The sequence below is a fragment of the Jaculus jaculus genome, chromosome 18, assembly GCF_020740685.1.
Source record: "Jaculus jaculus isolate mJacJac1 chromosome 18, mJacJac1.mat.Y.cur, whole genome shotgun sequence".
Lineage (NCBI taxonomy): Eukaryota > Metazoa > Chordata > Mammalia > Rodentia > Dipodidae > Jaculus > Jaculus jaculus.
In genome coordinates this window covers 16,035,090-16,051,399 of record NC_059119.1, presented here as the reverse complement: position 1 = coordinate 16,051,399, position 16,310 = coordinate 16,035,090, and the positions used below count along the sequence as shown (strand labels likewise).

Below are 16,310 nucleotides of genomic sequence, written 5' to 3'. Positions count from 1 at the left end.
TGTTGTCTCAGGGTGGCCTCGAACTCACAGCGGTCCTCCTACCTCTGCCTCCTGAGTACTGGGATTAAAGGCGTGAACCACCATGCCCGGCCATTATTATTATTATTATTTTATTTATTTACTTATTTGAGAGAGGAAAAGAGGCAGACAGAGAGAGAGAGAAAAAAAAAAGAGAGAGAGAATGGGCATGCCAGAGCCTCCAGCCACTGCAAACAAACTCCAGACGCATGTGCCTCTTTATGCATCTGGCATATGTGGGTCCTGGGGACTCGAGCCTGGGTCCTTTGGCTTTGCAGGCAAATACCTTAACCACTAAGCCATCTCTCCAGCCCTATTATTATTATTATTATTATTATTATTATTATTATTATTATTATTTTGAGGCAGTTCTCCCTCTAGCCCAGGCTGACCTCGAACTCACAGTGATTCTCCTGCCTTCCTACCTCAGTCTCCTGAGTGATGAGATGAAAGCCACAAGCCATAACTCCGTCACCTGCAGCAGTCTTAACCTGAGAAAGAACTGTGGCCCAAATGAGAGCCAAGACTTGCTCAAGCCACAGAATCTCAGCCAGGACCCAAGAAGAGTCAGTTCTCTGGCTACTACTTTGGGGGACATCCCACCCCCATCTTCAAGAGGATTAAGGAACAGTCCTAGAGGCGCCAAAGAGAAAGTTAGGATCGCCACTTCAGCCCCAACCCCCATGGGCTCCGAAGGCAGGACTTGGAATCCTAGGCGCTTCACAACATTTGTGTTCCAGGCGGAACCTGCCCCAGCCTGGTTCCGCTCACACACAGAACCTTGGCTCTGTATCCCGTCCCCCAGTCCCAGCCCCAGACCATGTCCTAGGTAGGTGGCAGGCCACTCAGCCTGCCTTGAGAGGTCACAGTGGGAAATGAAGGAGAAAGCCCGGACTTCACTTCCACCTTGCCCGCCATCCACCCGCTGGGTGAGCTTGGCCAAGCCAGTGGCCTCCTGGGTGCCCATTTCTCTTTCTGGTCTTGGTACTGCCAGCCAGAGAGAGAAGATGTTCTTCCCAGTTTGCACCTTCTCGAGTTACTGCTTGAAGGAATCAGGCAAGGTGGGCCAAAATAGGCCTGCTCTCTCATCCCGACACCAGGCCCGGGTTCTGGTGCCTACGACACCTCAGTTCTGCAGGGTCCCAGATGGCCTGAGCCAGCTGACTCCAGACACAACCCACTCCATCCGGGTGAGGCCTGCCCAGCTGCCCTGGCCTGAGTCCTGGGGGTAAGGAGAAAAAGCCTGTAGGCGGATGTATAGCTCAGCCCACCAGGCTCTCCGCGAGGGAGAAGATGAGTTGGTGATCACTCCCTGGCAGCTACAAGGCTTTGGGATGGAGCTGAGGGCTGAGAACTGGATGTCAGCCCCAGCCTTGCTACTCAGTGTCCATTCGTCTCCAGGTGTCACTTAGAGAAACACATTCAGCTTCAGGGTCCCCACACAGCATGCAGTCTCCATCTACAGTGGCATTCACTGGCTTGTTCAGCGTGGAGAAAAAGGCAACAGGCTCACAACCTGCTCTCTGATGTGGGGCAGTCTCTGATCTCAAGCACTTTTGAAAGTGGGAGCGGGTGGGTGGGGGAGGCCTGAGGACTAAACGGCTGGGTACAGTTAGGGGCACCCTCCTGGGTACCCTCTTAGAGCCTCAGCCAGCTGAGACCTCCATACCAAATGATCAGCCACTTCAAGGGAGGGATCTGCAATGGTCAGCCCTGCTAACAGGACGCCAAGGTCCCAAGGCCAAGGTTGCTAAGATCAGTGGCCTTGGGAAAGAGTAGGGGAGGCCTGCCCAGAGCCACGGCAGCAACAAGGGAGTTCTAGTTCTCCTTGTTCTGGGGGCGTGGGGGAGGGGGAGAGAGGTTCTAGGTTCCAGTCCGCCCAGCTCAGTGGGTTAATGACCTCACCTAACACAGCCGAGGCCCATTCCACGGCACCCCAGCGGTACCTGGACTCTACACCACAGGCCTCCCTGTCTGCTGGACTCTCTTGGGGAGCCTGCTTTCAGCTGCTGCGGCGCCCACTCTCTTCCAGGATGGACTCCCTGCAGAAGCAGGAGCTCCGGAGGCCGAAGATTCACGAGGCAGTCCAGGTGTCCCCCTACCAGCCGCCCACGCTGGCCTCCTTGCAGCGCTTGCTGTGGGTCCGGCGGGCTGCCACGCTCACCCACATCAATGAGGTGTGGCCCAACCTCTTTTTGGGAGATGCGTAAGTAAGGCCCGTGTCAGGACTGGGGGGTGGTGGCAGGAAGGTATGAGGGTAACATGGGACAAGCCTCTCCCAGAGTCCTCTAGGGTCAGAGAGGTGGCACCCACTGCTTCCCACCATCTCCTTCTCTGTTTTTCTTTAAACTATGGAAACAGAACACATGTAAGAAAAAGGCACAGGGCTGGAGATTGCTCAGTGGTTAAGGCACTTGCCTGCAAAGCTAAGGACACAAGTTTGATTCCCCAGTACTCACCGTAAAGCCAGATGCACTAAGTGGCACATGTATCTGGAGTTTGCAGTAGCAGGAAGCCCTGGTGTGCCCATTCTCACTCTCTCTGTGTCTACCTCTTTCTTTCACTTTTTTTTTAAGTGCTGGGATTAAAGGTGAGTTTCATCATGCCTTTTTAAATTTTTTATTTTATTATTATTATTGTTTTTTGCTTTTTGAGGTAGGGTCTCACTCTAGCTCAGTCTAACCTGGAATTCACTCTGTAGTCTCCGGTGGCCTCGAACAATCAGTGATCATCCTGCCTCTGCCTCCCAAGGGCTAGGATTAAAGGCATGTGCCACCACACTCGGCTTAATTAAAATTTTAAAATAGGAAAAAGGGGGCTAGAGAAATGGCTTAGTGGTTAAGGCACTTGCCTGCAAAGCTGAAGGACCCAGGTTCAATTCCCCAGAACCCACATAAACCTTATGTACAAGGTGGCGCATGTGTCTGGAGTTCGTCTGCAGTGGCTGGAGGCCCTGGTGTGCCCATTCTCTCTCTCCTCTCAAATAAATAAATAAAAATAAAATACTTTAAAACTTTTTAATTTTTTTTTTTTTAAGGAAAAAGATAGAGAACACACATAAACAGTTCCACCGCCCAGCCCGTGAAACAGGACGTTACTTGTGTTCCAGCAGCACAGACGCTCCTCTTCCCAGCAGAGAGCCATGCTTCAAAATACTTGATTTTCTTTTCTTTCTTTTTTTTTGAGACAGGGGTCTCACTCTAGTCTAGGCTGATCTGTACTCATTCTGGATTCCAGGCTGGCCTTGAACTCAGGGTAATCCTCCTACCCCAGCCTCCCAAGTGCTGAGATTAGAGGCATGTGCCACCACAAAAAGTTTAAAGTTATTTTATTTCAGCCGGGTGTGGTGGCGCACACCTTTAATCCCAACATTTAGGAGGCAGGGGTAGGCAGATCGCGGTGAATTTGAGGCCTCCCTGAGAATACGTAGTGAATTCCAGGCTTAGAGTGAAACCCTACCTTGAAAAGCAAAACAAAACAAAAAAATAATTTATTTGCAAGGAGAGAGGAAGAAAAGAGAGAGAGAGAGAGAATGAATGGATATGGGTGCTCCAGGGCCTCTAACCACTGCAAACGAACTCCAGAACCACTTTGTGCATCCGCTTTACATGGGTACTAGGGAAATGAACCCGTCATTAGGCTTTTCAAGCAAGCACCTTAATTGCACAGCCATCTCTCCAGTCCAGAATCATTTATTAAAAAATTTATTTTTATTTATTTATTAGAGACAGAGAGAGGGAGAGAGATAAAGAGAATGGGCACACCAGTGCCTCTAGCCACTATAAACGAACTCCAGACACATGTGCCCTCTTGTGCATCTGGCATATGTGGGACCTGGAGAATCGAACCTGGGTCCATAGGCTTCACAGGCATGCGCCTTAACCACTAAGCCATCTGTTGAGCCCCAAATCATTTTTTAAGTTGGTGTACAGTCACTGTATGTAGTGATGAGTTTCACATGGATATTTTCAAGAACATCATGTATTTTGACTATATTCACTCTCCCATATTGCCCCAGTCTGTTTCTTTCCCTCAGTCGATCTTCCTTCTTTCATGTATGCGTTGGGTGCATGTCATTTTCTGTAACTATATAAAATCTGGAATCCACAAATGAGAGAAAACAACATTTGTCTTTCTTGGTCTGGCTTATGATGACTATCTCCAGCTACATCCATTTCAAAATCATTTCCATAGCTGGGCATGGTGGTACGCACCTTTAATCTCAGCACTCGGGAGGCAGAGGTAGGAAGATTGCTACGAGTTTGAGGCCACCCTGAGACTACATAGTGAATTCCAGGTCAGCCTGTGCTACAGTGAGACCCGACTCTGAAAACAACAAAACAAAATTTCTTTTGCTTTCAAGTGTTACCACCTATGTATCTAAACAACATAGATCTGTCTTGTAAGATTTTATGAGTGGCAGCCCAGCATGTGGTGCACGCCTTTAATTCCAGTACTTGGGAGGCAGAGGTACGAGGATTGCTGTGAGTTTGAGGCCACCCTAAGACTACATAGTGAATTCCAGGTCAGCTTGAGCTAGAGTGAGATGCTACCTCAAAAAAAAGATTAAAAAGATTATATGAGTGGAATCAGTGTATTTTGTGGCCTGTATGATTTTGCTTAAAATTGTGAGACACACATATTATTTTGGATGGCTGCAGTTTGTTTTTATTGCTATCATACTATCATAATTTACTGACTTTGTTGTATGTGAACATTCATATTGTTCTTACCTTTGGGGCATTGTAAACAGTGATCATGGGAATGGAATGTATAAGAACAAGTGTCCTTGCAAAAACAAGACTTTCTCTAGTGCGTGTGTATGATAGTGTAGAACTCTGAATTATTTTTATAAAAGTTTCCTTGGGCTTGAGAGATAGCTTAGTGGTTAAGGCGCTTACCTGTGAAGCCTAAGGACCCAGGTTGGCTTCCTCAGGACCCACGTAAACCAGATATGCATGCGTCTGGAGCTCATTTGCAGTGGCTGGAGGCCTGGCGCACCCATTCTCTCTTTCTCTCTACCTGTCTTTCTCTCTCTCTCTCTCTCTCTCTCAAGTAAATAATTTTAAAAAGATTTTTAGCCGGGCATGGTGGTACACACCTTTAATCCCAGCATTCAGGAGGCAGAGGTAGGAGGATTGCCATGAGTTCAAGGCCATCCTGAGACTACATAGTGAATACCAGGTCAGTCTGGGCTAGAGTGAGACCCTACCTGGAAAAAAAAAACAAAATAAATAAATAAAAATAAAAAGATCTTTATTGGGCTGGAGAGATGGCTTAGCGGTTAAGCACTTGCCTATGAAGCCTAAGGACCCCGGTTCAAGGCTCAGTTCCCCAGGTCCTACGTTAGCCAGATGCACAGGGGGCGCACGTGTCTGGAGTTTGTTTGCAGAGGCTGGAAGCCCTGGTGTGCCCATTCTCTCTCTCTCTCCCTCTATCTGTCTTTCTCTCTGTGTCTGTCACTCTCAAATAAATAAATAAATAACTTTAAAAAGATCTTTATTTATTTATTTTTTAAATATTTTTATTTATTTATTTGACAGAGAAAGAGGGAGAGAGAGAATGGGCACACCAGGGCCTCTAGCCGCTGCAAATGAATTCCAGATGCATGCACCCCCTTGTGCATCTGGCTAACGTGGGTCCTGGGGAATCGAACCTAGGTCCTTAGGCTTTGAAGATAAGCGCCTAAACCAATAAGCCATCTCTCCAGCCCCAGTTCTAAGTTTTTGATGCTTGTAAGTAAAGTGTTCTTCCAGAGAGGTTCCCTTGAATGAAAAGGACTCTTAAGCTTAACAAGGAGGGGAGTCATTCACCAGGGCAAGTTACTGGTTCGGCGTCCACCCTTAGAGAACAGCGCAGGGAGGAGCAAGTTCTAGGCCAGCCAGAGCTGACCCAGTGAGACCTCCCCTTACTACCCTCCTAACTCTCCTTGTGCCCCTCTTGCAGGTATGCTGCCCGGGACAAGAGCAGGCTGGTTCAGCTGGGTATCACCCATGTTGTGAATATGGCTGCAGGCAAGTTTCAGGTGGACACGGGTGCCAAGTTCTACCGTGGAACGTCTTTGGAGTACTATGGCATCGAGGCTGACGACAACCCCTTCTTTGATCTCAGTGTCTACTTCCTGCCTGTTGCTCAATATATCCGAGCTGCTCTCAATACTCCCCGAGGTGAGGTACTGGGGAAGGGACTAAGCAGGCTGGGGGCCCGAGGGGACTCCGTAGCCATCCAGCTCTCCAGCAGCACTGATGGGCAGGTAGTCCAGAACACACGACCCATCACAAGCCTTGCACCATATGGGGCAAACAGCTTGTACTAGTGAGTGCCCCCTTCAAGTTTATCCTGAAAACCAACAACGTTCACTGTGGTGGGCTGGGAAAATGGTTCAGTAGTTAAGAACACTGGAAGCTTAAGCATGAGGGCTTGGGAAGGGCCCGAGACCACACAAATTCAATTCCCCCAGAACCCACATAAAAAGCTTGGGCATGGTCATGTTAACCCCTGTATGTAGGGGTGATGTAGGGGTCAGACACTGGAGAATTGTTGGGGCTTGCTGACTAAAAAAGGCAGCTCTTGCTTAGGGAAAGAGACTCCATCTCAAGGAAGCACATAGGTAAGTGTCACAGAGGGCACCCAAAGTTCTCCTCAGGCCACTGTAGGCGCACACATGATACGTACATCTGTGCTACACATAACACACCACACCATGTCTCCTTTACACGCACAACCACACAGACAAAATGATTCGCCACAGTCACCAGCAGAACCACACTCTTAAGTGAGATGGCGTGAGTCCAGGCACCAAGCAGAAATCTCAAGACACAGCAAATGGACTTAAACAGGCTAGTCTAAGATGAGGCCCTTGGCATGTGCTTCAGGGGCAAGGGAGAGGGCAGTACTGGGGAAAGAGAGAAAATGGACATCCCCTGTGATGTGAGACAAATCTAGGGGACCATAGGTCAGTAACCCTATGCCAGAGCTGCGACGAGCGTCAAAGGAAGCACTCTAGACCAGAAACGGTGCATTCAGGTGCTTACGATGGCCCCAATAGTGACCTGGGCCAGTCTCTTTTCCTCTCTGGACCTCAAGTGCCCCATCCTGCAGCAAAGCGAGTGTCGTTTTTCTAGCATGTCACAGCAGATGAAGTTAGACAGTTGAAGGGATAGCCAGATGTCTCGTAAGGGGCAGGTGATGCGGTGTAGATCACTGGTATTCGGTTGGGTCTCCCTGCAGGCCGCGTGCTGGTCCACTGCGCTATGGGGGTGAGCCGCTCTGCCACTGTTGTCCTGGCCTACCTCATGATCTGCGAGAACATGACATTGGTAGACGCCATCCAGACGGTGCAGGCCCACCGTGATATCTGCCCCAACTCAGGCTTCCTCCGACAGCTCCAAGTTCTGGACAACAGGCTGAGGAAGGAAACTGGGAGACTCTAACTTGGAGAGCGCCTGGTGCCCTGATCCTCCATCCAGCAGTGCCCGACCAGCCTGGCCCTGGGGACAGCATCCTGTGCTGTTCCCAGAGACTCTGAGATGTCACCAGCAAGTGGGGGCTTCGCTGAGGCAAGAGGCAGGGAGAGCCGGGTGATGACCTTTAGTGTGTGGAGTCCCCTGACCCAATCCAGAAATTCTTTATGCAAAAGAGAATTCAGTCTGTCTCTATAATAAAAGGTTCATCATAATAAAGAAAGGTGGCCCGCTGGTGGTTTGTGATGCAAAGGCTCACTCTCATGAGGTTACAAGTTTCCTGATGGCTTGCCAGCTCTGACTCAGCATCCCAGAGGAGAAAGGCAACTGAGGCTATGCAAAGGCCTAATGGTGGAGTACAGGTGTGGATCAATTAGCGGTGACATTGGCTCTGGGTGCAAGAAAGGAGTGGCATGGGTGCTGAGGATTAGAACATTTCTTTCTCTGGCTGGAGAGATGGCTCAGTGGTTAAGGCACTTGCCTAATGACCCGAGTTCAATTCCCTAGTACCCACGTAAAGCCAGATGCACAGTGTGGCGCAAGCCATCTGGAATCCATTTGCAGTGGCTAGAGGCTCTGGTGTGCCGATTCTCTCTATGTCTCTCTGCTTGCAAATAAAATAAAATTTGAAAACAATTTAATAATAAGAAAAAGAAAACTTCTTTACCTTGATCTGTTAAACGCCAAAGTTCCAGTGTCACATCCTCTCCATGTGTCACAAACCAAACTTGCCACTGGAGCTGGGGATGTCTGTCCGTGGCGGAAGTCCATGCCTAGGGCATGTGCACGGCTCTGGGTATTCCTGCTCCTCTGGGTGGTCCTCTGCTCCCACAGCCTCACTTACCATGACCAGGCCAATGATCCCAGACAGATATGGCTCTTTCCTTCCTGCCCCACATCACCTACTCCTTCTGGAAGAAAGGACATCTGGCCATCCCTTCAACCCATCTACTGCAACATGCTAGCAACTGACACTATCTTCCCTGTCAGAGGGGGCACTGACCGAGACCGATGGTGGGGCGATAGTAAGCCTTTCACTGGCCACCTCCACTTGAACAATGCACTTGAACTTTAAGCCCCTCTAAACTTTTTACCACTTTGCATCCAGAGGCCCTAAGTTCAAGTCCCACCTTTACCCCTCATCAGAGGTGTGATCTCAGTTTCTCTCTTCGTGCTCCAGTTTCCCCGCCTGTAACTTGGGGTTAATAGTGGTCACCTGGGCTGGGGAGATGGGGCAATGGGTCATTTCTACACAAGCACGAGGCCCTCAGTTCAATCCCTAACACCCATGTTAAAAAAGAAAAAAGCCGGGCATGGTGGGACACACCTTTAATCCCAGCACTTGGGAGGCAGAAGTATAAGGATTACCAGAGTTCAAGATCACCCTGAGACTACATAGTGAATTCCAGGTCAGCCTGAACTAGAGTAAGACCCTACCTCAAAAATAAATAAATAAATAAAAGTGGGGGGGCTGGTGAAATGGCTTAGCAGTTAAGCCATTTGCCTGTGAAGCCTAAGGACCCCTGTTCAATGTCCCAGGACCCACATAAGCCAGATGCACAAGGGGGTGCATGCGTCTGGAGTTTGTTTGTAGTGGCTAGAGGCCTTGGCACACACATTCTTTCTTTCTATCTGCCTCTCTCTCAAATAAATAAATAAAATATTAAAAAACAGGCAAGCCTTCACACGCCTGCAACCCCCCAGCACAGATGAAACAGAAGACCAGCACCAGACTCCTTGAAGCTCCAGATCCAATAGGAAAGTCTGTCTCAGCCACGTGTGGGGTGCACGCCTCTAATCCCAGCACTGGGGAGGCAGAGGTAGGAGGATCGCTGTGAGTTTGAAGCCACCCTGAGATACATATATTATAGCTGCTCAATTCATAATAGCTGAGAACTGGAATCAACCCAGATGTCCATCATTAGACGAATGGATAACCAAGATGTGGTATATCTACACGATGGAATTCTACATGGCAGTAAGGAAAAATGACACAATGAAATTTGAAGAAAAATGGTCGAACTTGGAACAGACCACTCTCAGTGATCTCACCCAATCACAGATAGACAATCATCACATGGTCTTACTCATCTGTGGCTACTAACCTGATACTGGTCAAGATGGCGGCATACCTAATAAACATCTCAAGGACCGAACAATAGGTAAGGGGGAGACGCAAAGCTGAACCCAAATGGAACTGGTATCATAAAATCCTATATCCTGAAAGACACTCTAAAAGGTTGAACCTTCATCAGGTCCTTACAAGGAACACCTGGATCCCAGGGGCCAGGAGAGGGTATGATGAACAGTAACCCTAATCTGCTCCTGTTTCTCTCTCTCTCTCTCTCCCTCCCTCCCACTCTTCCCTCTATCTCGTCTCTCTTTCTCTTTTATATTACCTATCTTTTCTTCCTTCTTTTCTCCTGGTGCTGGCTTGTAACATCCACAATGAACTGTTGATCAGAAAGACCTACAAGGTTTCCCAAAAGAAGACAGATTTCTGTCAGAGCACTTGATGACCCACCAAAAGGTTAATGGTAAGACCCTATTGCCAAAGACACCATATGCTGTTGGTAAGGAATATGGAGAGACCTGGCTGGAATCTGGAAGACAGTCAGTCCCCAGAGAGCTTGTCTAGTGCCAGAAGGTGTTACATGAGCAACTGGGAGAAAATGACCAACATCTGTCCAAGCAACTCATGGCCTAAGCTACTCAGCAGCAAACAACCTGATGTGATGCTCACCCAAGTGCAATAGTGGCACACAGCCATGGTAGATAATCAACTGCTCTTGAATTGGCTAACAGATCTGCTCAGTGGAACGGAACCCGTGGCTGGAACTGGGAAACAAGTCAGAACCATATCCAAAAACTAAGTTCACTCTCCAATGTCAAGCTCCCACCAATCTTGGGCTACAAGAGGGCCTACACCTATTAAATTCTCTCTAAACTAACAATGGTTATCCCATTTAACCTGTGCTGAGTTCACCCTCCATTGGAGAATCTGCTTTTCTCTTTCAGATGGATGAAGGGCCTAAGGAGAGAATCAGCCCATCGTGCCTTACCAGGGCCCTAGATGAAACCCTAGAATAATTAGGGAAATGAGCAAGAGTGCTGCTTTCTTGGTGAACCTGGTACCAGCACAAGGGTGAAGGAGATAGACACAGAGAACACTCAACTTCTGCCAAACCACCAGAGACACAAGGCTCCCAAGGCCTCATCACTGAAGTAGACCTAAAACAAAACCAACATGGCTCAGGGAAATTTGCAGAAAGAGGGGGTGGAAAGATTATTAGAGCCACACGTTGGGACATTATGCACAGAGACACCTCTTCCCCATAACTGACTGCTACCCCCACAATGCACAACCCACATTCCCCAACTAGGAGAGTAGGACAGGAAGGAGGCTAACGATGGCACCAACATGGCTGTTTACACACAGAGTATGTGCATAACTAATGAAGAAAAAATATGTCTGTCTCAGGAAAATGAGGCAGAAGAGTGATAGGAGAGGACACCAGGTGTCTTCCTCCAGCCTCCACAGCGTGCACACAGAGTGTGCACATACATGCACACACACACATGCCACACACACACACACACACACATGCCACACACACACATATAACACTCACACACAACAAAACAAGAATAATGACCACCAGACAGAATCATTGTGAAGATTATGTTGGGTATATAGAAAGCGTTTTGCACAATATTTTCTTAAAGGCTGGGGAGATGGCTCACTGGTTAAAAGTGCTTGTTTGTCAAGCCTGACGGCTGAGGTTTGATTTTCCAGTACCCACATAAAGCCATATGCACAAAATGGCACATGCAGCCAGGCATGGTGGGGCATACCTTTAATACCCGCACTCGGGAGGTAGAGGTAGGAGGATCACTGTGAGTTTGAGGCCACCCTGAGACTACACCTGAATTCCAGGTCAGCCTGAGCTAGAGCGAGACCCTACTTAAAAAAAAAAAAAAAAAGGCACATGCATCTAATTTATTTGCAGCAACAAGAGGTCCTGGCATGCTCATACTCTAAAGAAAAATATTGAAAAATGTCTTGTTACATTCTCAATTTGATAGCTGTAGGGCCTGAGGGTGCAGCTCACTTGTAGAGGGTGTATTTGGCATACAAGAGGCCCTGGGGTCGATTCTCAATACAAGGAGGAAGGGAGATGGAGAGGAAGAGGGAAGAAGAAAGGAAGGAAAGAAAAATGAAGGCTGTAGAATAACAATCAGTATGCATCATCAGTAGGGTATACAAGCTCCTGGCATCAGCTGCTACAAAATGCCCCCCCCCAACGCACACACGACACACAAGCAGTTGGCAGTGTTCTGGGTACGGTGAATGAGTAATGGATGATCCAACATTTGTTGGCCTAAATGCAACATGGTATCCTGGACTGAGTCCTGGAACAGAAAAAGGAAATGGGCAGAAAAACTGCTGAAATCAGAGTAAAATTTATAGTGCCTTAGTTAATACTGTCAGAACAATGACAATTTCCTTTTATTTTTTTTTCTTGTTTTTTTTTTTTTTTTTTTTTGAGGTAGGGTCTCACTCTGGCCCAGGCTGGCCTGGAATTCACTTTGTAGTCTCAGGGTGGCCTCGAACTCATGGCAACCTTCCTACCTCTGCCTCCCGAGTGCTGGGATTAAAGGCGTGCGCCACCACACCTGGCTCCTTATTTGATAAATATAGCACATTACATACAAAGCAAACATTAGGGAAGGCTGGGTGATGGGAATACAGCAAATGTGCACACCTGTAATGCCAGGACTTAGGAGGCAGAGGCAAGAAGAACAGAAGTCCAACGTCATCCATGGATATACAGAGAGTTTGAGGTCAGCCTGGGATACACAAAAGTCTGCCAAAAAGAAAGTAAGAGAAAAAAATAAAAAAAGAAGAAGCCAAGAAGCCAGGTGTGATGGTGCACACCTTTAATCCCAGCACTCCAGAGGCAGAGGTAGGAGGATCACTGTGAGTTCGAGGCCACTATAAGACTACATAGTGAATTCTAGCCAGCTTGGGCTAGAGCAAGACTCTACTTCAACCCTTACGCTCCCCAAAAATTAAATAAGTAAATAAATAAGGGGCTGGAGATATGGCTGAGCTGTTAAAGCGCTTGCCTGCAAAGCCTAACACCCCCAGTTCAATTTCCCAGTACCCACGCAAAGTCAGAAGAACAGTGGTACAGGTGTATGGAGTCCATTGCAACAGCTACAGGCCCTGACTCCCCCATTCGCTCTCTCTTTCACTCTCTGCTTGTAAATAAAGGTATGGGGGCTGAAGAGATGGCTCAGCAGTTAAGATACTAGCTTGTAAAGCCTGATGGCCTGGGTTTGATTCTCCAGTACCCACACAAAGCCAGATGCACAAAGTGCCACATGTCTGGAGTTCATTTGCAGCAGTAAGAGGCCCTGGTGATTTTCATAGCAGTCAATGGAAATATATATACATATATATACATATACATATACATATATATGTAAATTTATTTACATATATAAATATGCAATTATAAATCATGTAATAGATTAAATATATACTTAATTATAAACTGTCATTATAATCTAACTCTTACAAAGCCCTAAGAGGTAGATACTAGTATTTATCCCCATTATATAGGTGAGAAAATAGGCTCAAAGAGATTAAATACACTTTCTCAAAGACTCACAGCTTTCAGTACTAGTTTCATACTACCAGCAGTGAGCAAACCTGTGTTTTGGGTTTTTTTACTTGTTTGCTTGTTTTCAAGGCAGAGTCTCACCCTAGCCCTGGCTGACCTGGAACTCACTCTGTAATCCCAAATTGGCCTCGAACTCATGACAATCCTCTCACCCCTGCCTCCCAAGTGCTGGGATTAAAGGCGTACACTAACACATCTAACTAGGGTTTTTTGTTTGTTTATTTTTTGGGACAGGGTCACCGTTGTGTCTATCCCAGGCTGACCTAGAACTTACTCTGTAGCCTCAACCTGGTCTTGAACTCATGGTAATTCTCCTACCTCAGCCTGCGAAGTGATGGAATTAAAGGCATGTGCCATCACATCTGGCTTAAACCTGTGTTCTTAAAGGCTTCCTGACTCTTCACTCTTGGTCACCCTTAGTGACCTACTTGCCAAGAGAATGCAGCCGAAGTGACATTCCGGGGCTTCTAAGGCTGGGTTGTAAGCTATCCTGGAACTTGTGCCTGGGTCACTTGGAATACATTCTCTGGGAACTGTGAGCATTCCAAGCCCACAGTGCCAGAGTGGTCACTGGGTGCTATGGGGCCAGGGATCCCTCTTCTCAAATTCCCTCCTATCCCACCTGCTGTAGCGGTCTTGGTTCTTGAGCTCCGGAGGGAGAAGAATTCACGCTGGGGCCCATGGAGAACAAGTGGCCAAGTTTATATTTAGCAGGTGAGAAAACCAAGGTCCAAGCAGTCCGGGGTAAGGGCAGAATAAGAAGGATGAGTTTATTCCCTCGATGAAGAAATCTCAGTCTAGTGGGCCATGGTGGCACATGCCTTTAATCCCAGCACTTGGGAGGCAGAGGTAGGAGGATTGCCAAGAGTTCGAGGCTATCCTGAGACTACATAGTCAATTCCAGGTCAGCCTGAATCACAGAATGAGACCCTACCTTAAAAAACCAAAAAAAAAAAAAAAAAAAAAAGAAAGAAATCTTGGTCTACCATTTCTCCTCCCCTTGTCCACCCTGAGGATGATTTGGGGTGGTCTCCTTCCTGGAACAGGCAGATGCTTTCTTAGATGCAGTCCTTACCCACAATTCAGTCTGTTGCCATTAGATACATTATATGCAGGAATATGTAGAAAGGTGTAATGAGCCATAAAATTGAGAAGTTTAGGGCTGGAGAGATGGCTCAGCGGTTAAGGCATTTGCCTGCGAAATGGAAGGAGTCATGTTTGACTCCCCAGTACCCACACAAGCCAGATGCAAATGATGATGTGTGCTTTTCAGGCCCTGGCATGCTCATTCATTCACTCTCTGCCTCGCTGTCTCATAAATATTATTATTATTTTTTCTTTTTGAGGTAGGGTCTCACTGTAGCCCAAGCTGACCTGGAATTCACTATGTAGTCTCAGGGTGGTCTTGAACTCATGGCGACCCTCCTACCTCTGCCTCCCGAGTGCTGGGACTAAAGGCATGCACCACCACGCCCAGCTATAATGTTTTTTAATTGAGAGGTTTACTAGGGAAAAGGGCAACAGCATTTTGCGCTGACCCTGTGCTCAGACCACTTCTTCCCGGAGCCCTGTTCTTCCTGTGCCTGACTAGATTGGCCTCTGATAGTACAGCTGCCAACACTCTTTTCATCCTCCTTGGTGTCCCTGACACCAGCACTTTAACACTTACACCAGTGAACTGTCCCTGCTGAGCTCAGACTCTACACATCTAATGACACCTTCTTGGACCCCAGACAAGCACATACAGAACGGAAGAATTACACATCTGACTCACAACTGAGATCAAACACAAGCACATCTTGGGCCGGAGAGATGGTACAGCAGCTAAGGCACTTGCCTACAAAACCTAAAGACTGTGGTTCGATTCCCCAGCACCCACATACAGCCAGATGCCCAAAGTAGTGTGTGCATCGGGTGTTTGTTTGCAGCAGCTGGAGGCCCTGCTGCACCCATTCTTTCTCTCTCCTTTCTCTCTCTCTCTCTGCTTGCAAATAAATAAATGAATAAAAACATTAAAAGAAAAAAACATTTGCTGTTTGTGTTTTACGTATGTTTGTTTGTGAGTGTGGGTGAGTGGAGGCCAGGGGACAACTTTCAGGGGGTCCTCATCTGTCCACCTCATGCAAGGCAGGGGGTTTCACTGTTTTCTTTGCTGAGGAATTCTCCTGTCTGCCTCCCATCTTGCTGTCAACCTCAGTGTCTGATGATCATGCTGGGATTACAGAAGCCTGAATGGTTTTCTGTTTGGTTTTGGGTTTTTTTTTTAAGGGTTTTGCTCTAGCCAAGGCTTTTTAAAAAAAAATATATACCCTGAGACTACAGAGTTAATTCCAGGTCAGCCAGGACCACAGTGAGACTCTACCTCGAAAAACGAAAAAAAAAAAAAAAAAATATATATATATATATATATATATATATTTATTTATTTATTTATTTATTTATTTGAGAGAGAGAAATAATGGACGCGCCAGGGCCTCTAGCCACCGCAAACAAACTGTACACGTGCGCCCCCTTGTGCATCTGGCTTACGTGAGTCCTGGAGAATCGAATGGGGATCCTTTAGCTTTGCTGGCAAGTGCCTTAATGACTAAGCCATCTCTCTAGCCTGGCTTTTTTAAAAAATATTTTTATTTATTTATTTGTGAGGAAAGAAAGAGAATGGGCACACCAGGGCCTCTTGCCACTGCAAACAAACTCCAGGTGCATGCACCAATTTGTGCACCTGGCTTTATGTGGGTACTAGGGAATTGAACCCAGGCTGTTAGGCTTTGCAAGCAAATGCCTTAACCACTGAAAGTCTCTCCAGGCCTTGTTTTCTTCTTTTTTATTTATTTTTTAAAAGTTAAAAAAAATTTTTTGTTTATTTTTTATTTATTTGAGAGCGACAGAGAGGAGGAAGAGAGAGGGAGAGAGAATGGGCACGCCAGGGCTTCCAGCCACTGCAAACGAACTCCAGACACACGTGCCCCTTTGTGCATCTGGCTAACGTGGGTCCTAGGGAATCCAGCCTTGAACCGAGGTCCTTAGGCTTCACAGGCAAGTGCTTAACTGCTAAGCCATCTCTCCAGCCCTTGTTTTTTTTTTTTCTCTCTCTCTCTTTTACTATGGGGTCTGGAGATCAAGCCTGGTACACCAACCA

At 47.2% G+C, this 16,310-nt stretch overlaps 1 protein-coding gene across 1 annotated transcript; it reads left to right on the top strand.

Moving 5' to 3' along the window:
• Positions 1-838: 838 nt before the first annotated feature.
• On the top strand, positions 839-7,451 carry LOC101599857 (dual specificity protein phosphatase 13). The gene is given in 5 exon segments (XM_045137723.1): positions 839-868; positions 870-1,246; positions 2,051-2,224; positions 5,965-6,185; positions 7,249-7,451. Coding segments are annotated over 5 exon segments (1,005 nt in total).
• Positions 7,452-16,310: the final 8,859 nt, after the last annotated feature.